This window comes from Lineus longissimus, chromosome 12, assembly GCF_910592395.1.
Source record: "Lineus longissimus chromosome 12, tnLinLong1.2, whole genome shotgun sequence".
Lineage (NCBI taxonomy): Eukaryota > Metazoa > Nemertea > Pilidiophora > Heteronemertea > Lineidae > Lineus > Lineus longissimus.
This window is the reverse complement of record NC_088319.1, coordinates 13,335,436-13,359,727: the sequence shown is the minus strand read 5'-3', so window position 1 is coordinate 13,359,727 and position 24,292 is coordinate 13,335,436. Positions and strand designations below refer to the sequence as shown.

Below are 24,292 nucleotides of genomic sequence, written 5' to 3'. Positions count from 1 at the left end.
ACCATAGGACGTGGAATGAATGGGATGCTTTTAGTACAGCTTGTGTAATGCTATTCACAGTTGTTGATAATTGTGGAGAACAGAGAGGAAGTGATACAATGTTTGAATTCTGCTTTATAGAACGTGGAAGGATTCAACTGAACCCTAGAAGCAGAGTGAATACACAATCACTGCTGACCCGCACTTCCTTCAGCTTCTGACCCCTTCAGCTCAAGTGGCCTCATATCATATACCCGGCACATTCATATAAGATCAATCAATTATTGATATGCTGTATATCAAGACCCATGATTCCTATGTCTGGTGCGTCATGGGTGATTGATAAGGCGAACTGGGCTTCATTCAGCTCGTGTCGGAGACTATTGCCAAGCAATTTATCAACTGTGGCAATAATGCCAATGGACCCATGTCGTGCTTGCTGGCTATGAGTTCTTGCGTTTGTACTCGGGCTTTGTGAGGTGGCCAACACAGTCTGATAGTTCAAGCTTTCTGTTACAGTTGTTGTGAATAAATCGATTTCATCTTATTTTGCTTCTTCTTCAGCAGTTCTTTATAGATAATCACCTGCATCATTGTAGTTTTATACAGCTTCATAGCTACTGCAGGAGGTTTCTTTTTTTCTTCAAGTTCTATATTCCCTTTGTTCTATATCATCGGGTCCAATGTTCCCCTTGGTGAGTTTTGGTCTGCAAAGTCCATTTTCAACAAACTTTTCAACAAACTTTTCAACAAACTTTTGATAGCTGACCATTCAGTGGCAGAAGAAAGGATAGAAGACAACCTGGCCCGCCCCGGTGACCCTGTATATAACAACCCTGACAATCTATATCATTCCTGCTTCCTACCCTGACCTGCCTCAACCCTAGCTGATATGCCAGATGTTACCCTAACTCAAGCTAGATATAGATTAGCCTCTGTCTGTAAAGATGGCCCGACATCTCCCCGGTCATTTTCCGAAGCAATAACCGCGTACAGGTGGAACATTGAACCCTGAAAACAAAGAACCCAGGGAACATTGATTCTGGGGAACAGAGGGATGCCCTCCTTCTTCACCTTCAACCTATTGCTCCTTGTCGTTCAGGAGAACCATCTCTTGACGAGGCTGGAAGCGTGAATGCAAAATATTTGTAAAAAGTACATTCCAAAAAGTCATATTAGATGCTATGTTTAGATGGTTATTCCAGGAGCTTTGTGACTTCGCTGCAGCCTCCGTTTGAAGTGAATTTATTCGCAAATGAAGCCATATTTCACATATCTGATAAAAACAATTCAATTCAAAGAGTAGGGTGTCCTCTGTTGTCTGAACATCTTCTGGTATCGGTGCAAAATTTGAATGTAGAAGCCGTGTTAAGGCATCCGGATCTATCACAGAATTAGAAAAAATATTACAGCAAACCGATTTGAAAGGGGCAGGCCGTCAGTATACACTGCTGCTGTTAGTAATTACTGGTGGTCCAGGAATATAGAGATGCAAATTTGTGTCATTCACTGTCGACTAAAACATCTAAAATTCCAGCTCCATTTAGCATATCGACAGCAAACATCGTGTTTACAAGATTGTGTTAATGATTGCTACAATCAAATTTGATAAGTCGATCTTTTGTGCGCTGAATTGGAGTAGGTAATGACTCGACAATTAATGGCGTGGAACAAAATGATTTATCGGAAGTAGTTGTGCCGGGAAATCGATAAAATGGGGCTACATGCATCCTATTTAGCTAAAGTTATAAAGCTTAGCCAGCCAAGTATCTTGATTTTGTTGGCGAGAATATAAACTATACATGTATACGTGTATACATGTACATGTATATCTATGCATTTCCAAGAGCAAATTTCCAAACTTTGAATCAAATTTTTCAAATTTGAATTTTTCAACATCACTCTATACAATACTTAAAGGGTTACGCCATTCATAACTACTGGTGGTCCAGGAAAATAGAAATGCAGTGATACACAATGCCGTAGTGAAGTTCGTATGCCTAATAATTAGCTGAAACTAGGTACTTGTATTTATAGTATTTGTATCTCTCTCTTCGCAACAGCAATGGTGACATTTATATTTGGTATGTATGCTACTGGAAATTTTCAAATTCAGTTACAAATTTTTAAATGTTCACGAATGGCATAGGCCTTTCAAGTCACTGTTTGGCACAGAACAATCTATTTTTAGTTGCACAGTCATAATAAAGTTATATTTGATGATCAATTCTCAAGATACAAGATAAGAAATGACAAGATATAAGGATGAGTCATTAAAAACAAATGTCCAATTGTCAGGTTAATTCTAGTATGTGATTCAGGAAATCACGTGTCAAAAACAGGGATGAAGTTCAAGATGTATTGATTTTGGAGGCACGTGGGTCATCTTTGGACATGTTGGCCTGAGGAAGGCCTGTTAAAGGCGTACAAAACTAATTACTGTACGTCCAGGAAAATAGATATACAGTTATACAGTTATTATGCATACATGTGAAGTTATTATGCATACAATCTGCTGAAGCTTGGTATTTGCAGTATTTGTGTATCTGTCTACACCTGGCTTTGTTCAAATTCATGTTTAGAATGTATTTATACAAAATTTGAAATTTTCCAATTCAATTATGAATTTCAAATATTTAATGAACGGCGTATGCCCTTAACACTTTCAGCGCCCAGCCATATTTAGCGTACTTCCCCAGGGGCCAAGGTTACGCCCCTTTTTACCCTTTTTCAAAATTATGAAAACAATAGAAGGAATAAAGATAATTACATGAAATTTTCTGTGTTGGTTCTTCTTTGTTAGATCTCTTTACAATGCTAATTTGGAATGATAGTCAGCAAAGCACTTGATTTTGCACAATGGTACCCCACACATAGAACAGTAATATCTGGTGTCTTTCCGAATACCCACTTTTTGGCATACTCTCGGCTACATCTGCCCCCGTCATCAATCTTCGACCCGCCATTGCGCCTATTCGAATGCAGACAATCTTGGCTATAAATAGCACATTGGCTGAACATCATACTATCACTTCAAGCGCTGTATAGTTAAATTGTTTTCCCCTATACTGCGCTGCTAGTCGCCTCGAAGACAAAGCGGGAAATTTAAAAACGCGACGTAATATTACGTCGGATGGCTCAACCGTGTGAACTTGCAAGACGTAAAATTACGTCAGATGGCGCTGAAAGTGTTAATGTATGACGAGTAAGTAAGTTTTCGTTTACCTTTGTTTAATGTATGACACTCATCTGATATACATGGATAAAGTTAAAATGTATTGGTATTGGTGAAACATTTATTCCTAAAACATCCTCAGTCTGAGGTGGACCTGTCTTCATCGGTTGCTTTCGTCAACTAGAGTTAAGGTTGCTTAGTCAGGCCTTAGTCGACATTTCCATGGTTATCGTTGGAAACTAAGGAAACATTCATAACCGGCTGTGGTATTCTGGGATACAATATTATCAGAAAAACATACGATTCAAGATATTTGGAAATATTTCACAAAATGACACGGAAATGGTGTGGATTGTCTTCAAAATGGAAGTTACATTTTTGCAGGTCAAAAAGGTAGGATTATCCGACTGAAATTAAAGATTTCTCTTGCTAATAATCGGTCCAAATAGCTTGTTTTTCTATTTCATTCTTAGATGCCGAGAAATTTCTATCATGGCCATTGGTTCCCATGCCAACTTCCTCCTGCTCCACAGCTTTGTATGTGTAGGCCTAGTGTTTGAATGTCTTGGCCTAACATGATAATAGTGTTAACCTTTATTCTTAGAGATCTGTTTTCTGGGTGTTCTTCGTCCGCTTAAGTGTTGGCAATATGCTTTACATACCCTAGATGGAAACACCCTGAAAGAAATTTCAAACAAAAATTTACAAAATTTACAAAATTTACAAAAAAGTGCTGCTGTTTACAGAATCTGATACTTAGAACTCCTTTCTAAAATGCTATTCAAAGACAGTTCAGTCCATCTCCTTATATAAGTTCTTTTGATTTCCGTCATCGTGTTGAACTTTGATAATTTCCGCAGCAGGCTGGTCGACAACAGTAACCATGGAATTTGCTTGTCTCTGTGGCTTCTGGGGTTTAGCATTATCTTATCTGGTCCATTCTTGTTAACTTTCGCGGTATCCAAGACACCCGTGTTATTTCTATACAGTCGCTACAGCTTTAGGAAGAAAAGCTTGGGCGGTGATACCAATGTAATCTGGATTATGGTGCAGTTAGTTCGTCTTCTAAAGATACAGACACTGACAGAATATAGTACCATTTTAACCCTTTGGCGCAGTTTGATAGAAAATTATAAATTCCAGGGGTCGCCCAGACGATGCGACAATACTTCTTGACTGGTATTAAGGGGAGACAGACAGCCACCTTTATCATCATTTCCTAATGATATCATGGCAGGCAGAGAGTGCAACAATATTTGCCACATCACATGAAAGTCAGCAATATTCACATTGCTATCTTCATGTGCAAGGGCTAGCATATACTAAAAACAAAGATTTCCGCAGAGAATGGGAACTTTAAATCCTCCTTCGAATATAGAGGACCTTCAAAATGCCAGAATGCCAAAATGCCAAATGTCATATCAGTCATGCCGTCGAAGTTTTTCAGCACGTCTCTATGTCTTGAGTGATGATTGACTTTTACATTAATTAACACCAGTTAATTAGTATGTCGTTAAGTGTCTCCTTCAAAATACTTGTGGCCTCTTCCGTTAATAAGACAATCGTGACAGCTACATTTTTTCTGTATTAAGTCATGACTCATTTACTCCTTTGGATGATGATCACTTTTAACCATGTGTGATGAAGTATTGTCCAAGAGCATATTTATATGATCATATTTCTCCTCGAATATCATTGAAACGGTATGAAAGAAATGGCTTTTTCTGATAAAAATGTATGGATTAATGCCTGTGATATTTACGTTCAAGATACATTTTGAAAACGTTTTATACAGGCAGGAGCTACTGGGTCGAATTGGTGGTTTTCATTTGGCTAATATGCACAGTACAATGTAGGTGACTGGATCATGTTTTAACGATGAATATATTCCTGGTTCAATCGGAACAGACAGTTTCGATGTACGTGTACTGTGAGATAGGAGAGACCCTGATGGTGATTTCTTGCAACTTCATCTTGCCTACCTGGTTGTTACCTGATAGACTTCCTTTAGACATAGACATGGGAATTTAACGGGATACTTCAGGCAAGTTGCAGGTAGACCAGATGAACTGACATGAAGCCACTGATAAATCTCACAGAATACATGGGCACTTATCATCGATGCTGCGAGCAGTCATCATTTGCCACCATACTGCCATCTATGATAACCAAATGTAACCACAGATTGATGATATAGTTTTGTGGCTTACTTTATTTAAAGCTGTTTTATGATGACAACTTGCTATCGGACCCTTGACTGGGTTTTCAGAAGAGGGAGGGGAGCCATTAATCTTCTCTCGGGAATCAAAAATTATTTGAGTTGAATTGAATTCAGGCCTGACAGGTGCAGTCTGAGCAATATTTGGTTCCTCAAAATTCTGGTAGGTGGCAACAGTGTGATCTTCAGTGCATTTGCAGCAGCAACAGGTTATAGTTTGTTGTCTTGGGCAAGTCACTTTATCTTTTCTGTTTGCTGGTTGAGACATTGCAAGCAAGAGGAGTTGTGCTATTTGTTTGGTCAGTTCATGGTCAGTTACTTGGGAGGCCTACCATCAATGAAAATAATCTAAGCATCTCCCCCAGGAAATATGTGCAATTTAGATGCTCCGAGATGTGATTTCAGACCATTTTCGACATCAAAACTCCCCTCATTATGAAATTTTTGAAAAAAGTTAAACATGTTACATTGAATTTTAAAAGTGATTTAAGTTTAAATTGGATAATAAGTAGGGTATATTTGTGAATCTAGAAAATATGTTGGAGGTGAAAAGTTGAATATGTCACCAAAACATATAATTCACTCTTTAAACCTTTTTTATTATAGAGAAAAGTCTATAAAGCATGCTGAGAATTCCCATCGTATAAACCTGGTTGGTGGTCTGTATATGCAATCAAAATCAGTATATAACAAGGACAACAAAGGCCTAGGATTCCAAAAGTGTGAAAAGTTAATGTGACATTTCATTAGCATAACGGCTTTTGAAAATATGATTTCAATCTTTGGGAAGAATTTTAGGCGCTAAGCTGAGTGGGCCTAATCATCCATGGAAGTACAGTTAATCTTAATCTGCTAATATTTTCATTGGCCTTGTTTGGCTGTGAAATTATTTTGTTTTGTGCCGGACTTGGTCGGTCAATATGTCCGTATATTTTTCAACCCTTTATAATGAGATTAACATTTTTGCGGGGACTAGACTGACCCTCCCACTTGGTAATCTTGATGGCGCGTCGGCCTATCCACCTGAATGAAGCCGGTGGTCTATAATTAGTATGATATTATGTTTAGCCGCTAATGGACTTATTTGTGACAATAATAGGATTGGATTCCTCAAGATAGCAATTTAAAAAGACCCTCTTGGTGATGGCTCATGCTACCCATAAAAGATAAGCATCTTCTGTTGCAATTGACACAGTGGGTTGTGATGCTAATCAAGTCCCTGTGTCCCCCAATTGATTTAGATAAAGAACAGTAGGAGGTAAGGTAAAGGGGCACAATTATAGCCCCAGTACAATTACAGCCCCTTTTATGGTTGTTCCCAAAGACCATCGCTCCAGTTTTGGTTATGATGAAGTAAACCACAGTTCTGGGGACCAAATGAACCCCTCCTCCTGTCTCTAATCCCCCTTTAAGAATTTATATAGAATAGACATGGTATTTCCTTTTAGCGAGCAGAATCTTCTCAATGACAAGTTCAACTTTTCTGGCTTCCTGCTCTAAGCTAATTAGCCCACTAATTGGTTGTCAAACACTCGTTGACATAACTGCCCTCTTGTAAATGGTTTCGGTAATTGAATTAACACATTATTAACGCTTGCCTTGGTGTCTGGGATTCCCTCTATTTCTTTGATGATATATATCGGATGTGAAGGTTGAACTAGGTCCATATATGATCAATAAGTGGAACCTTTCTTAGCAAACACCTCTGTATTAAGGACATCCTGTCTATACAGGACACTAGTTTGGGACCCAAATTGGTTGTTTCCATACAATTTGAACTCCCTTATCAGGACAGTGACCTCTCTATTAAAGACAGTACTTGTCAGTCTCGAGATTATCCTTATGGTATTTGTTTTCATATGTCGAAATTTGTGTTCAACATGTTTTGATGCAGTTGTCAAATTCAATTACAAATTTCAAATTTGTTACAAACGGCCAAGGCTTTTAAAGTTTGTCTTGAAACTGATGTTTCATGTTTACAAACTTTCTGTATCATCTTAATCCTTGTCACTTTCATGCCTCCGGTCACAAAACGTGTGTCAGAAATGGATTGGATTGCAAAAAAACGTTATTTTGTGTCAAAACAGACAGCTACATCATAGATGATGGTAGACATTACAAAATTGAGAGAAAAACACAACACTGTGATGTGGATACTGATATTTCCATAAATTCTTCATCCCTGCTGGCGTTTTTCGTCTAATGACCTTCGTTAGATTGAAAACGACATCCTGTTTAGAATTCTATACCTTTAGCTCCAGGCAACCTCATTATTCCATGAAATGATGCCATTAATTCATTAACTTTTGTATGATTTCCTGTGTTTTATAATAAATGTGATATATTACAGATTGAATAATTCCATAATATTGCTCAGGCAGTTCCAGGGTTGAGGCAGATGGAAGAATTAAAATTTCTTGGAAGTCTGCATTTTTTCCTGCTCGTTTTTTTGACTATGTGTTCTTTTGACTGGAGATACTTATGTTGAGATACCAGTTGGCCTTCAAAATATACCCTTTCCACCTCTGACAGCCCACCATCCACCTGATGTACCCATTGCCGATGACAGTTTTAGACGCACACCACCTGGGCCCAACCCACCCCTTCTCTCAAAAAAGGTGTCCTTCTGTATTGTTTGGTGACAGTTAACTTATGTATTGTTGGAGTACGAAGACATTTGGTCAACACCTTAGAAATCTAATGTACAAAACAGAATCCTTTCTCCTCGGGGAAACTCTATCTGGGGACATATTTTCCTGCCACATCCTTTTCCAGGGCCTGGGCACAAAAAGATATTGGAATTTAAAGTCGGAGATAGATATCTATATGGTAAAGGCCTTGTTGCTTCAGTGGTACTCTTACAGTTAATCAGCCACTTCAGTTCTAATTTCCAAGAGAATTACTAAAACATCATTAGTTGGTCATTTTTGTTCGGACTAAATGGACCGCTTAAATTTACATGTCAACAATTTCACGCTTTTTGGCGTCGCAATGGTGAAAGTCAAAACTTAGGGCCTCGTTGCCAAAGGCCTACTTGTACACCTTCTTTATTGATGGAAAAATTTAACAAGGCATATGCAAACTAACATAGTTTAATTGGCTGCGTTCCATTCAAAATACAGGCCTATTACCAATTATTGATTCAAGTCGTGGCTGTGTATTTTTGTGCTTACTCATAAACTTTGCCATTTTGGATAGACGATTGTCGGGGCTAAGGGGGATTTTACCGTCATTTTACGCTTTCAAAACATCATAAGAGGATTCGTTGTGTACCTTGTCCGTTTAACAATCTTTTAATGGTTGTTCAAAGCGTGGCTTTAGGGCCCTTGTGCGAGTTGACACCTTGTCTAAGTTGTGTCCATGATCTTGGATGGTAGTATACATGACTTAATTTGTGTCGTTATGATATAAGGGTACGAAATATATCTGTGATATCTCAAACGAGTTCTCGTCATTGTTAGCGCAAGACAAGATTTGACCCTACCAGTGAGGATGTAGGATTCCTGGTAAAAGATGCATTAAGTAGTTTCTTTTTGAATGGGAATGTTCATGGATTTCTGGTCCCATCCTAACTGAAATTTGTATCTTGAATTGTTGGAACAAAAAAGTTTGATTTGAATTTAGAGGTTCTATGAAAGGAGGAAGTCATGTGAATCGTCTGCTGATGTTATTTTAATGGATTTCAAGTGTTCATGACATCCTAACATATCAATTGTGACACTTGTTGATATGCCTGATTTATTAAGGCCTGCTTGTGTTTGATATGTCATCAAAATCAGTTGAGTTCTCACAGGTTCATCAAAATAACAATCGCTTCTGGAAGGCTTGGGCTCTCTGAATCGTAGTTTGATGCGATTGTGGTATACAGTGTTGCATGAATGTTGCGAGCGACAGGCAGGGCAACTTATGGACACTACTGTAATTAAACCATTACTGTAACTTCATATGTAGATTCATGAGGTGAAATCCTCCAGAAGATGTAGGCGGCAAGAAAAGGGTTAAATTCATTTCCTTCTCGTCTCCAAGAGATATTTATTATGGGATTACTCGAGCAATATAACTATTGGATAGATTTTATTCACCATAATTGGATTATTTTGTGATGTGCCCAGAAAGCCGATTTTTGGAGGTTTGAAACAGGTGCAGAGTACTCATGATGAAGCCGAGGAAACTCAGTACGGGCCGAAGGTAAGACTGTTCGCATTCTTGGGCAGAGCACTTTATATGTTTTACCTGTAATAAAACTATACTTGCAACATATTAAAATTGTTCTGATTCAATAATAAATTATTGTGAAACATCTCTGAACAGTGCAGCTCGCTGATGAACATAAATGGGAGCAATAATTGTTGCAAGTCTTTGCAATAAATATCTTTTGTTTGCGGGCACTTCAGGTTTAGAGTAAAACCCCTGTGAATGAATTTAAGGGTTGACCATAGGTATACCACCATTCTGGCAGGAACATGTAGAACTTGAAATCCTCGAGCTCGTGAATTGTAGAATTGTGTTGCCTTTGGTCAACCCTAAAAAGTGTCTTAAGGGTTGGTTGAGCAGACATCAATTTGTGAGCAATATTACAGACATCCTTGTTAATCTGATGTTATCTTTTCCAGACATTTCCTGTCCGGTTAACATGACAAGTTGTTTTGTACTGTTGTCTTTAAAAATTGGTCAACAATCACCATGACACATGATAGTGAAAGACCATGGGGCAGGTTTCACAAACAGTTCCGTGATTGTTCTCACCACTCCAAGTAATGTACATATAGTTCAGGCCATAAGTGTTTACTTCATAGCCCTTTACCCCATTAACTTCAAAGTCAAGAGTACTCTCCACAATTTTTATCGATCTAAGCTTTCGGTTGCATTTTCGTTTCAGCAATGTGCATTGTTCACATTATAATGTATGTAATCGGGTGGTTACTGTCGGTTAAAATTATCATTCTAATCCTAATTTCATGAATAAAAGTAGCTTACAGTGATTGATCTCAGCATGCAATTTCGGAATTTCACAGGAACTATAACATAAATTTACTGGCAACTTGACAGCTGCACACCAGTAGTCCCTAAATTGTGTTGAAGGTCCCAAAGCAGGCTGCGCGTCAAAAAGTTGACGACATCAAAACATGTCAATATGGGTATCAAAGCAAAGGTCTATGAGAGTACTTTAACACAGTGAGTGCTCTGGGTAGCCAAAGTGTAACTGATATCCAAAGTGACCCAGTTGCTGGCAGATTATAGCCTCGGTTTGGTATACCTGGTTAGCATAAACTTGGCTGCCCACTGACATAGATTCATGCATAATATGTCCTAGTTTACCTATATTAGGAATGTAAACAATAATAGTGCCATGCATGGAAAGTGGAGTTTGTCCATCTGAAATGTGCATTGAATTCACTATTGCAGTACAATAAATAAAATCACCCTCCCAACATCCCTAATCCATTGAATCAAGAATATCCAAATATCCAAACAATTATTTCATTCCATATTCCTTTTTTGGTCGAAAAATATAAATCAAAGTAAGGGTCACTGAATGAATATAGGCCTACACATGTGAAACATTAATAATCCAAAAGAAGTAAGAATATAATCCACCAAAGGAACAACAAAATAAGTTTAACCTGTTCAGAAGAACTGGAACCAGGAAAGATGTAACAAAATTGACAAGGCAGGAAGCACTTGATCTTCACCACCACGTGTTTCATCATGGTTACTAGGCCAATATGCTAATGAGCGGCTGATAATGAGCTGGACAAGCAACATCAAAAATGTGATAGCCACTTCGTTGATGACCAGAAAGGGTGTAAATTGTACTCATTCACTACAGTAAGACATGGTCAACACCATGGAATTGACCTTCTGCACTTGAAGTATCAGAAACAAAATCTATCCCTATTACAAGATCAAAGGAATATGCCGCCTTGCAAACAAGCAGCCTGCTGAGTTTGAGAGATTATAGCAGACAAGTGTATAAACAAATTAACCCAATTGTGTGTAATTAATCAAGCAGAAAGGTCCATGTACCAGGCTGTATCATGATACCATACACAAGTTGACCACCAAGAATGTTATTGACAGTTTAGTTGAGGGGGAGGGGGCTGTGCTGGGTGGACTCCAGCCATTCATAAGCCTTATACATCAAGGGGTGTGCATATTCATTGAGAAAAGTGGTTGAATTCCACAGCCAAGATGTCAATCAAAGGTCTCCCACCAATGGTCTCTTGTTTTAGACATAGAAACTTTTTCTATCCCAATTAGAAGTTGGGGGTGGGGTGTGTGTTGGACAGTACTCACAATGAAATGCATTTTATGCTCTCAAAAGTGCTTATATGGAATACATGTTGCATTAGGATTGTAGTGTGGTATGTATCTTACAATAATAAGCATGTTTATTGAGGTAAAAAACGATTTGGGCTGTGTCAGAGTCATTTCAAATAATGACCCCAGCTATCAAAGCACTATCTGAGATCATAGTGCATTGAAACTGGAATGCACTAGATAGTACACAAACTAGGTCAATCCAGAACGAGGCTGACTTTGGCCTATTTTGTATAAGTTTTGACCCAGGTTGTACACTGACAGGGCATAGTTTTTGGCCCCCTTGACAAACCCTGGAACACCCCAGGAAGGGTCAAATGGCAAAAGTGGTACCCCTACTCGATGGTCATGACATTTGGTTTTGGCTTGGCCTATTGTTTCAATTTTCAGAGTAATTAATCGACCTGTCTCAGATCGGCGAAACTCGGGTACATTTGAAATTGATCATGAGATCTTTTCTTGGAGTTCTGTGTTCCCTCACTTGATACTTTACTCCCGGTATAAGTCTGACCCTAATTTCCAAATAGGCCTGAGGTGATGTGTTTAGACTCTGATTCAGGGGGGCCTCCTCTGGAATGCAATCTCACCCATGCAAATAGACCTAATATGATGTCACCATGGTTACCAAGACACTGATCCTCGGAATCTTGTTGGGGAGAATAGGGTTTCCGCGCAGAAAATGAGGGAGCCATTGACTGTACTTGAAGTGCACTTGTATTGACTTCATTTTACTTTCTAAGTGAATGTCTTGAATTACTTGCGTGATTGAGATTGAATTATTGAAATATCAGGAATATTATAAGTGTCACAGTGGAGCTGACTGTTGCTGAACCGACCTCCATGTTACGAGTTTAAAATGCATGGGAGCCTCTCTTAGTGGACACCTCTCCAAGAAGAACAACTTCTTTATTAAGGACACTAGTTTGGTTGTTTCCATTCGATTTGACCTCTCCTAATCAGGACATCTCCCTATCAAGGACAGTACTTGTCAGTCCTAAGGGTGTCCTCAATAGAGATGTTCCGCTGTGCTTCATAGTCCAACAGAAGTTCATGAGTCGAATTGAATTCTGGAGCCATGTTGACTCCGTTCTCCTCACCCTAAAGATTGGAAGGACACAACTGGCCCAATCTGCCTAAACTCAAAAAGTCCTAACTCTGGCTCCAAATCCATAAACCAATCTGCAGCTATTACACTTTACCTATCAATGCATGCAACATGTGAAATCAGTATATCTCACTCGCAGTAGGGGCATGCCAAGATGATGGAAAACCTGGACCAAGTCTGAAGAAATGAGGAGGGGATTTGTTGCCAGTTTATGGTCAAGTCATCCCGATTATGACCTGCTGAATACGGATGACTGCTCTGAAGCTTAATACAATCATTAGCGGCTGTTCCGCAGCTATCGACGAATCTGGACATTAATGGCAGTGTAGGCCGTTTAACCCATAGTCATTGACAGCTTAATGAGTTATTACTTCACCCCAGATCTATTGAAATCTTGATTCTATTTTTCAGGATTTATCATTTGGTCATATTGACTAGTTGGAAATCCGATTCTTTTACCCAGATTTCTGACTTAATTTGTCATGTTACTAGACTTGCAATTCTTCCTTTCATCGCCTGTTAATTTAGCAAGGCTGATTACCTCTGGACATGTTAGCAATAATCTGATATCAAGCAGACTTGTTAGAGAACAGGCAGACAATTTTCTGGTTAAGCAAATCTGATAATGATCTGTTTTCTAGATGGCTGAGCTGCACCCTATTGTGCTCTCATCAGTGGTTGCTGTAGGCTACTCATGAAAGGGGTAAAGGTTTTTTCGGGTCACCATGATTGCCCAAAAATGATTACCAGGATTCTGGATATTAAGAAAACCTCTGGGAAAATCCAGTTGAGGGAACATAATTTGCAGAATATGACAAACTGGGTTAAGGATTTTCCCTTCCAACCATCAAGAAATTGCTATAAGTGGTCTTTGCAGTGGTTCACATTTTCCTGCCGTTCCAAGCCTAAAGTGCAAAACTGATGAGATTAAAATGTGTTACCGCCATTTGAAAGGTTTCAATACAAGAAAGATGTCAAGTCATTTGCAGTTTGTTGTCTTCAGCAGCGTGGTTGCAGTTAATCATTGGTATTACATTGAGGGTGACTGAACTGTGCTCTTATACTGTAAACCGCCAACATTTTCGTGATTGCTTTATTTTGGCGTTGATGATCTTGATTCATGAAACAAAAAACCAGAAGAGAATCATGAATATTTTGATTCGCGTTTTCCGAAATTTTCGCGAATTTCCAAAATAATGAGGTATGAAAATTTGGGAGTTTGCATTTGTTGATGGAGCTTGCTTATCAATGTAGATCCTGTAAGATGCCAATTATTGCCCAAGGATTCAGTAACATGGCAAAAAATGAGGCCTTTGTGTACAAATTATTAAGAAGAGTCCATATCCTTTGTTAGTTTGTCCTGGTCCACATTTTAGTACTCATCCCCCCTCTCCCCAAATAGTACCGTCCGTTCCATTAGTCTTTACTTTCAAGCTGAGAAATTACGTTGTGCATTATTTATCCATTTCTTCTGCCGACTTCTGGAATGGTCACAGGAGGCGTTTGAAGGTGGAAGGCAAAACTAAAAGCTTTGCCACTTAGGGGTTTCCTGTTAAATGCCAACGCTGTTCGTTAAAAATTTTGGATTCGTTGTAGAATTTGAATGTTTCCGATTGCGTAAATATGTAAGGAATATACTATTCAACATTGCCGTTGTGTAGCCAGATATACAAATACCATATAGTTCAGCAAATTTACATCCATGATACTTGTAACTGTACTCACTGGAACTCAACAAATTTTGGTACCATACGGATAAAAAATCTATAAATTGTTGAATCAAAATTTTTAAATATTTTCACATCTCGACTTCAACTCTTTACCAACTCTTGACTGAAATGTCGCCAAATCACAATCTTGACAAAATGATTAATATCAGCGACCGAACACCACGGGAGGCACAGGTAAACGCAACTAAAACAAACTCTGGTTCCAAGTCAATAAAGATACTTCCTCAATATCAATAAAGTCTAATTCATATTTTAATTCACCACCCCACCCCCACTTTTATACCCACGCTGTGCTGAAAATGTTGGAAAATTACAATATTGACAATATTTGTTAATATCTGTGACCAAGCTCTACGGGAGCCACAGGTGGTAGCGTAACTAAGACGAGTCTTGAACGCCGTACTAGCGCTTACCGCTAGAACGCGAGTAGTCGACAACGATGCCTCACCGGCTCAGCACTGTCTCGGAAAAATCATTGATCAATATTGTGGAGTACCTCGGAAACGTGTGTGTTATTCTTGATTCAATGTTATGGATGATATCTACGAAATTTTAGGGTAAGCTTGATTGATTTTTTGAAAATTATTGATTTATTTGACCTCGGGTTGTTGCGTGTGAAATGTTGGTCTGATATTTCAATTCAGCTATTGGTATGTCTAAAATGATAATCACATATGGTGATTCGTATCATGTTACATTTACACAATCAAAGGGTAAAGTCGGTTGTTTTTTTGAAAATTATTGATTTATTTGACCACAGGTTGTTACGTTTATAAGGTTAATCTAATATTACCATTCATCTGCGATTGGTATGTTTTCTACGATAATCACATATGGCATTTCAGTTTGAATGCTTAGATTTCTTAGGTTTGCCTATCATGTTACATCTACAGAATTGAAGGATAAAGTCAATTGATGTTATAAGAAATATTATTTTGACCTCTGTGGATGGGTCTCCGGTTTCCTCCTACTTTCAATGCAATTGCCCAATATTTTTTATAGAGCTAGTTATGCCCTAGGTGTCGCTCAGCTCTCACTCAATATTATGTTCAATCACTAAACCTAACATAAGAGTTAGTAAATCAGACTTATATCTTCTAAAATTTTACAATAAACTACATGTACGACGCAAAACATCTCATTTGTTTAAAATCAGACATTCTCGGCATGAGGGAAATTATCGAATGATCTGATCAAATATTGTGCTGGCGGCTTATACCGCATATGAATTTTCTTTCCGTGTTTCCGCGAGGGACGATTTGTTCTGTCAACATGTGGCAGGGCTGGAAAGCGCTGGTGTTGATGCAATGAGATCCATTACGTTTAAGCCTCTTGAAGATAAAACCATTCGTACAGCTCTAAAATGCCTTTTGGAGTGGTATGAATCATTAAGATTCTGTCTTATAATTGTCAGATAAGCAAATCGGTTGTGTGATCGTCCACTCACGAAAGAAAAAAAAGGGTACAACATTTTGCTTCGATGCTTTTGAAAAATAGACAGTTCGTCTACAAAATGTATTTACGCTCTCCATCTTTGGATCTAACCCGAACATTGTCCGAGAGCTGATACCCCATTGTAATGCTCCACTATCTGTTCAGGGATTAGGCTCGCGGAACAATAGGCCCAATCTTGGGAGGATTTTTTTTTCTTCTGATTTTTGGTTGGCAGCGAACCATTGCAAACACAGGCGTTGGAATAATTTTGATTCAAATCATTGCCTGGGCATTTGTAACTGCCCACAAAGTCTGTGAAATTGGGCAAGCAGGTTTCCCCTGTCTTCATTGAATAGTTGGTGGCTACCCTATTGGTTATTGTCAAAATATTCCCTTTCTTTTTTAGAAAAAAAAGATTTAAAAACTATTTGTAGATAAATCTTGTCATGATTTTGACTTCCCCATATCTTTTTGTCCTCATCTTTTTCCTTTTGGCGATTTTTGCCATTTTTCATCCATGAACATGATGAAGCCTTGTTGATATCAGTCCTCTGTCTGTTTGAAAAAGAGCAAGGTATTTTTCATCCTTTTTATGAAAACATTCTGCCGTGGCGTAAAATCTAAACGCTTCTCCGGGCTTGTTCAGATCCATTTCATTCCAGTCTCTACTGGTTTCAACATCGGGGATTCTTCTATAAATCATGGCAGTCTGTTCAACAACGATTGTCGCTGCCATATGTCCCATTTATCTGTCTGCCTGTTGAGAAATAATGGTTCATGTTTTATTTTCATGTTTTCATGATTTTTGTGAATCCCCTGGCAAATGTGAACTTTATCATGGGCATAGCTTATTGGGGTGAGGGGCAAGGGGGCGAATAACCCTCAAGAAAAACGCAAATTTGGGGATTAATATTGTGATTTGGACTGTATTGGTTGACAGTCATGGAAGTTGACTATGAATGTTGGGAACTTGACCAAAATTGACTGTAAAAACCACCAGTGAGCGGTCCTTTTCTTACATTTCTCGATCCACCCCCATAATTCATCATCAATTCATAGTGTGCTGCCATCAAAGATACACAATAAAAGGTAAATAGAGTGAAGTCGCCAGCCATATTGGTCAACGTTAGATCTTCCACATCGCCTGCAATTATTACGGTCGTAAGTGCAGAAAGAGGGCCTGGGGGGAATGGTACCGGATGCCTATATATGGCACAGATGAAGATGGGGCTAAAAGCGATGTGTAAGATAAAGTCCACCCTAGAGCAGTGGCGACTTCACCTGTGGCCGTTCGGGAATTTCTCGATTTGCTACAAACCCTAATTGCCAATCTAGTTCATATCCGCGTCACCTGGCGACATGGTTAGAATTTAGCGCCTGGTTGGAATGCTAGATTGGATAGGAGATATGTGACATTTTCAGACCGGTTGATGGAGTACAATAATAATGAAGGAAATTAAACACGATATAAACAATAAGGCTCTAGGCAAGTGGTCATCATAACTCACCATCTTCTTTTTCTGTGCGTGTGACCATGTGTTGGCCTTTTAGAAACCAATGAAAATTTGGTTTTGCACAGTACATTTCATTAATGTAGAGTTTTAAGCCGTCTAGTCATGCTACACAGCATGACATGAGTGTGAAATCGTTCCAGCAGTGAAAAGGTTAATAAAGCAAAACCAGCAGTGTTAAAATCAACTGGCGTTTAGGAGGTTGTTGCTACTCGGACGAAATTGACAAGCTTTGCCTACGCAACGCGAGGGCGAAATCATCAATCACAGACACAAACATGGAGATCAAAGTTTGCCAAAAAAGGTGAACAGTTAAACTAATCCACAAATGGAGGAAGTCTTCACGAATAAAGAGCAGAGTGTTGAATTGATTAAGAAAAAAGTTAAGTGCTTCAGACGTTTTTGAAGGCATGCGTATATATTCCAAAGGATTGACGTTGTAAATATTTGCAACTTTTCCATTTGTCTGTGGATTACTTACAAGGAGGTTCAAAGAGAGATACATTCCGCCGTGACAAGCTAATCAGAGTGCGTATTACGATCTCATGTCTCCTTCCCGCCAACACCTGGGTCGAAAAGATGCGATTTTGTAAAGGAACATCACAATCCACTTTGCAGGGCTTCACGACAAAAGGTGCCAAAACAAGGGGATAAAGAACTCGTAGACAAAAACCTCAGGATATATCGAGATATCGGATAAAGATAATGGCGTATTAGCTTCAAAGTGGCGTTCTCGTTTGTGTGGCATGATCGCAGAAAAGATATGCTATGGCATCTGCTAATTTAGATGACTCGTGAGGACAGCAGCATTTGTAAGGATTGCCTTGTTAGCTAAAGGATGGCTTCACTAACTGATTTTATCATTCTTTTTGGTTGGTTTTCTGTTCCCAAACAATGTTTCCACAATACATTGCAATTTTTTAATATTTTTTACCCAGGACCAGAAATAGAAGTTTTTTTATCCAAACCATCAAAAGAGTTTGCAGTCACCAACAACGTTCCCACCTTGAAATGCGCTTTCCTCTTTTGTCAACACAAGGGCAAATTGGTGTGTCTTGCGGTATGATGGGCCATCATGTCAGCATGGCCAAGCAGTCCCACGGTCACGCCGTGATCCAATCGGCTTGGGAAAAAAATGGTTGGTTCATTCTAAAAGATTACTTCACGACTGAAAGCGTATGTGACCCTTCACAGCAAAACCAGGCACATCTTGCTTCAGGCTTATTAGTTTGAGTCGGACTGGTTGGTTTGTAACATATAGTAATTACATTCAGGAAAGTCATCCTTTTTTGAAGCTGTCCAGTTGATGCCTAATAACAAATGGGGGCTAAGGGAGAAAAGTATGAAAAACCAACATATCGCATGCCCAAGTTGTTACTTTAAGACGGTCTGCTATTATTCATATACTCCTGCAACTTCTGTCTGACCCACCTTAATTAACTCGGATAATGACCGACATTCGTAATATCCATGGCGAGGTTGTCCCTATTATCTGATGGAGACGGAAATTACCAAGGTGATATGACCATCGCTCTCAAGACAATCGGACGTCATCACCATTGGTGAAAGATTTGTGTCACCAGAGATGTTTTCAAAACTAGTAAGGCATCAGTTGGATTTCGCATTCCGAGATTTTTCGGTGGCTAATTGGCAGGGGTTGGAGAGGTACCCTATCCATTTTGGGCCGGATCTGATATCCAGTATCGCTAAGCCCCAATTCTTGGCCATGATGCCTAAATGATGGTGATGAATATGGCTGCCTGGTGGCCATTTTGGATTTCACATTCTGGTCCTTGTTGGGCTACACTTTTCTCTGGCATTATGGGGTAGGCTCGGAGAGAAGTGCCCTATCGATTTCGGGCAAGATCAAGTATCCAATATGGCACCCATGGTGGGAGAGATGTTGATTCTGGCCCCGATTTCAGAGGTGCCTGATCAATCTTGGGCTTGATCCCATGTCTAGTATGTGTCTTACCAGTGGAGCACAATAATTGCTATCATCTATTCTGTCTGTGGTAAAAGGGCCCATAATATTTCTACTAGTATTGATTTAACCTTACTAAACCAAGAGTAAAACATGATAACCATTTCATCAATTCTCATCACCTTTTTTATTACTTTTCTAAAAAATAGTCAAACATCATTCAGTGCAAGACACCCAAATCTTTAGCATTCAATCATCCTTACCTCCAGACGCATCTCCTAGCATTGTGTGAGACTGATTGTTCCCCACAATTACAATCACACCTACGATTATGGCGGCTTGTGAACACAGCATCGCTCTTAGCAGCTGCCAAGACTTATTGGGTCAAATTTACAAAATAATCGCAGTTGATAGGATAATGACAGGTGTGATGATATTGCAAATCTGACGCTGCGACTTGATTATGGAATGGACTGCTTTGATTCGTAATCTTTTTATGTTGATTTCATGTATAGTTTGTCCCAAAAATTATCTATCAAGTACTTCTCAAACGCTCTCAGATCCACAAATCACATACCAAACCCACCAAATCTGATGGTGCGGCGCTTTCATTATATGGAATGGGCTGCTTTAAAAAAAATTTCAATATACCATATTTGATTTAGTGTATGCATGAAGTGTGTTTCAAAAATTGTTCATGGGACTCCCACCCTTAAAATTAGCCTTCACTTTGTTGTGAAAGAGTGCTGATTCCTTAAAGGACCTGTGCAACCTTGGAGCCTTGTGTGTCATGATGTCTGATAATCTCTCTTGCAACTCACTACACAGCTGTTAGTGAAATCTGCACTCATATAACTCCTTTTGAATTTGAATTAAATTCTAGTCATTGAGTTGGAGATTGACCAGCTTTGATCAGAAATCAAACATAATGCTCGGCATACAAACGAAGCTGTCACCATGGAAATTTTAAGTTTAACATGCCTACCATTGCCACCCCAGAAAGTGATGGATTCGTTCATCAGCGATTTCTTCACAGATCTGTTGGGCACTGTCAAGGTGTATTTTATTGTATTGTGGGGCAGAATAAAAGAAAAACCAAAAAAGACTATATAACCGTGAAAATAAAAGACAAAGATATAGAAGAAAATATCTCTGGGTTCACAGCATATGAGATATCTATGTATCACACACAGACTCCTGGGGTCTGACTTCTGATATTGAATTACCGTATTCTAAATTCTGTTGGAAGATCATATTATTATAAGTTAATTACGAGGATAAGAAATTTAATTATCTTCTCCTATATTGAATTAAAGAGTACCATTAATTGTCACTGCGGTCATTAAACACAGATGTCTTAAAACTGTAAAATTGAACATACAAAATGTATTAAGTTGTGAAAGAGTTTAAGATGACATTGAACTAGCTCATTGGTAAGATTTATGTGTCATAACCATTTTTTTCTTAAACCAGCACAATTATCGTAATTGCTAAATCGTACCGTTAATTAGTCCAATAATTAGCTCATGATCATGTCGAATTAACTCCAGGTGGAACTGCGGGGTCTGATTTTCCAGGAATACGCAGTAAAATCCGGAAGGTCGCCAACCTGGCTAATTCTTCTGTTGTGTGTCTCGTGATCAGAATCAGGAGGCGAAGGAGAAAATACGCAGGAACAAGCAATCAGAAAAAAAGATGGGAAGGTACAGTCTGTTGTCTCAGAGAAAACGTAGGCTGCTGAAAAAACAGGGCTGGTCTGATTGCGATTAGTGTCGGCGGTAGCAGTGTGCTAAACAGAGCACATGAGGTTGTTCGAAACGCTGGCATTGATTGGTGGTAAAGTTCAAGATGTTCGTTTCCGCCTTCATCAGCAGCTAATTAGAGAAGCAGTATTCATCTGGCCTAAACCTGCACATCTGCATCATCACTATCTTCATTGTTACATTGAAAGTTTAGCATCCTCACATGGTTTCTCACTCTGCCTCCTTGACGTAGGTTTTCTCCCACATCACATTGCATGTTCCTCAACTATGATTACTTGTAGAACTGGTAGAGCTAATGATTCTAACTGCTTGGCATTTACATGATTTTGCAATATATTGCATTTTCGAGCTTATAACCTTTAGCCTTGGCGACGGCGAAACACCATATCAAAATATTGTGTTTAGTTGAGCATCAATGTAACTATGACATTATCAGCTCTTTAAAACAATAAGCTGTGACTTGAAATGGTACTGTTGGATTTGGTGTGTGCGGCAGTTTCCGTTATTTATTATAGGTACGCCAGCCACGTTCTCTCTGTAAACAGTTACAAATTACGATTTGCAAATATTTCTCAAAAAATATTTTTGTGATTTTGTTTTCAGTAAATTCCATGTCTTCTTAGATTTAAGTACCTGCAGTCTGAGTCACATTATAGCATTTCATATGCTGTGTGAAATATACCATACTCATTGCATACTTAGTCGCAGGTTGCAAATGCAAATTCCGCTGTACACCAAGGTAATCACATCGGCACTTAATAAAACCATTCCAAATAAGCCAATTCATTTTTGCAGGCATCATAATGAACGTCATGCTACGCCGCGCATTAAACGAGTTGTCAGGATAACGACACCCGTCATTGATGAAATTTTCGCAAATGTCAAAGCCTCTTTCTGATGAATATGCTCACCCATAGTTAAAGGCAGGATCCGTTGTGAATTTCTGTTACCAAGTGGCTCGCTGAAAATTTAAGTCAATATTGCTGCACTGTAGTATTACATATGCCAGCATGATAAAACTTGATGAAAGTCAGCAGAGCTGGGAAAGACTATTCAGAATGGCATCTGTCCCTGTATCCGTCAACATGGGTGCACATTTCGTAACCGTATGACCCAGGCATTTCCATTTTTCCATGCAGGGTCAACTACCTCTCCAAATTTGATCAGTTACTCGTTCAACTGTCCAGAATATCATATCCAGATATGGCAGTTGATATTGTCAAATTAACTGCTAAATTGCTTAAAAATTCAATGGTCGTCTTGCCTCATATAGCAAAAATGATTTGTCTGTGCTCATGTCGGCCTGAATGAGTTAATGCATCAAAAAACGCTCCACTACAGTAGACACAGCCTGCAAAACAAAAGATATCTTGATACTTTGATCCAGCTGCCTGACCTCTAAAAATAGCGTTTGCGCACCGAGTGTGATAATTACGACACAAAAATATCGGGCGATGCCTAATGAGTCGGCGTCATCAGCGTACCTCAATGAACCGTTGCTTTGAAGACAACGACTACCCTTCAGCATTACGAAATATAATTTTCTGCTGGCTTACGTTGGTCGCGGACGTACAGATAATGGGATTGCTGTCGCTTTGTGATGGATAATCCCGTGCCTTTGTGGATTATTCGGCCACAGATTTGGGTTGCCTCCAGAGTTGTCAGTCAATGTCACATAATTTGCCAAGGGCGTTCTATGTTGGAGATCAAGATAAATGTAGTGATGTACATATACGACAATACAAAAAGAGAATGTCCGGTTTTTGTGGCAAAATCCAAGATGGCCTCAAATGCAATATGGCTGAAAAAAATGCATTGTTAAAATTTTTGTGCGTTTTGTCATCTTGCAACCAAACTTGTAAACTTTCTAGGCAGCTATAGAAGTTCAGTGAAAATACAAGGTGGCTGTTAATTCAAAATTGACTGCCATAGAAAGTTGCTGCATTTTGCGGCCATCAATTCTGCAGCTGATGTAAGATAAGTTCAACTGAGAAGCGCTCACTTTTGTGAATAATAAGGTTTGACCTATCACCATTCTCATTTACTGACTGCCTGTTGCTAGCCTAGCATTGTTTGTAAGGTAAACATGATATTCTGTGAGCCTGGGATTAAGTATTTACTTGGTGATCAGGCCCACAATCTGCCAGCTTATGATCGATGCCATGGTAGTGGGGTATAGTTTAAAGGGGCACGCCGTTTGTAATTATTGGTGGTCCAGGAAAATAGAAATTCAGTTGTACACAATGCTATTGTGCGGGTACTATGCATACGACTTTGCTGAAACTTGTATAAGTTTCAGAATATACAGAAATTTGTATATCTGTCTACACAACGGAAATGCTAGAATTTATACAGGATGTCAAGTGTGCCACAAACAAGTGTTTTTCGTCTCAACAGATGTTGACATTGCATGCAACAATAGTCTCCATCCTGCCTGGGTCATTGAAAGTGCCGAGGACTAGAGTCATTGACGCAAACATAAATTTAAAAGTTAAAAAGTTGCAATTTTACAAAACAGTGGAATAAAATGGCCTTTAATATTTCCGTATTTACAGAAACAGTAAAGTGATAGCTTCAAGAGCATGGACATCCCATGCTAGTGTTAGGCGATCAGTCAGTCTGTACCACAAATCTTGATACTCTCTTCTTATTCTTCCCACGATAGATCCCAACTTGCAACTCTCATTTTTCATGTCGTAACTCTAATAAAAGAAACCCTCAGAGTAGACAAAAGCAATTTCACCAATTCTTCAAATCATGATGATTTTCCCAAGTAGCTTGTTAAAATCCCTTTGCTACAGTTCATCAAACCAAGAACACATGTTATAACATCGTGTGGGGATTTTTCCAATATTGTGTTGTGTTCCATCGTATACTTCGAAAATTATGTTACACTTTCATGTGTGGTTAGATGTTTCACCTCACAGATGCACACTCTAAAAAGGTCACATCCTCGGAAATACAATTGGTGTATGGACAGCGTGTTTCGGTTCATCGCCTCATGAATACTGCGGGAAATTGGATCTGTACCCTCGGCGGGAAAAGAAGAGAGGAGTGACTGGCGTTCAATATTAGCTGTGTGGTCTCGTCGCTCCTCTGCAAAAGAGATATTGGCTGATGCTTCTTCACAAT

The 24,292-nt window shown here is 39.0% G+C and overlaps 1 protein-coding gene across 12 annotated transcripts in view; it reads left to right on the top strand.

Moving 5' to 3' along the window:
* The window catches only part of LOC135496908 (rap1 GTPase-activating protein 1-like), a 99,848-nt gene that overhangs the window by 42,298 nt on the left and 33,258 nt on the right, over positions 1-24,292 (top strand). The window contains exon 1 of one of the 12 annotated variants that reach the window (XM_064786489.1): positions 3,335-3,547. The exons of 9 other annotated variants lie outside the window; for them this stretch is intronic. In XM_064786489.1, the coding sequence (XP_064642559.1) occupies positions 3,486-3,547 (62 nt within the window). In that variant the 5' untranslated portion in view covers positions 3,335-3,485. Of the gene's footprint in view, positions 1-3,334; positions 3,548-8,704; positions 9,561-14,982; positions 15,086-24,292 lie in introns of those variants that run through there. 2 more of the 12 variants (XM_064786490.1, XM_064786491.1) reach the window with 2 other exon arrangements.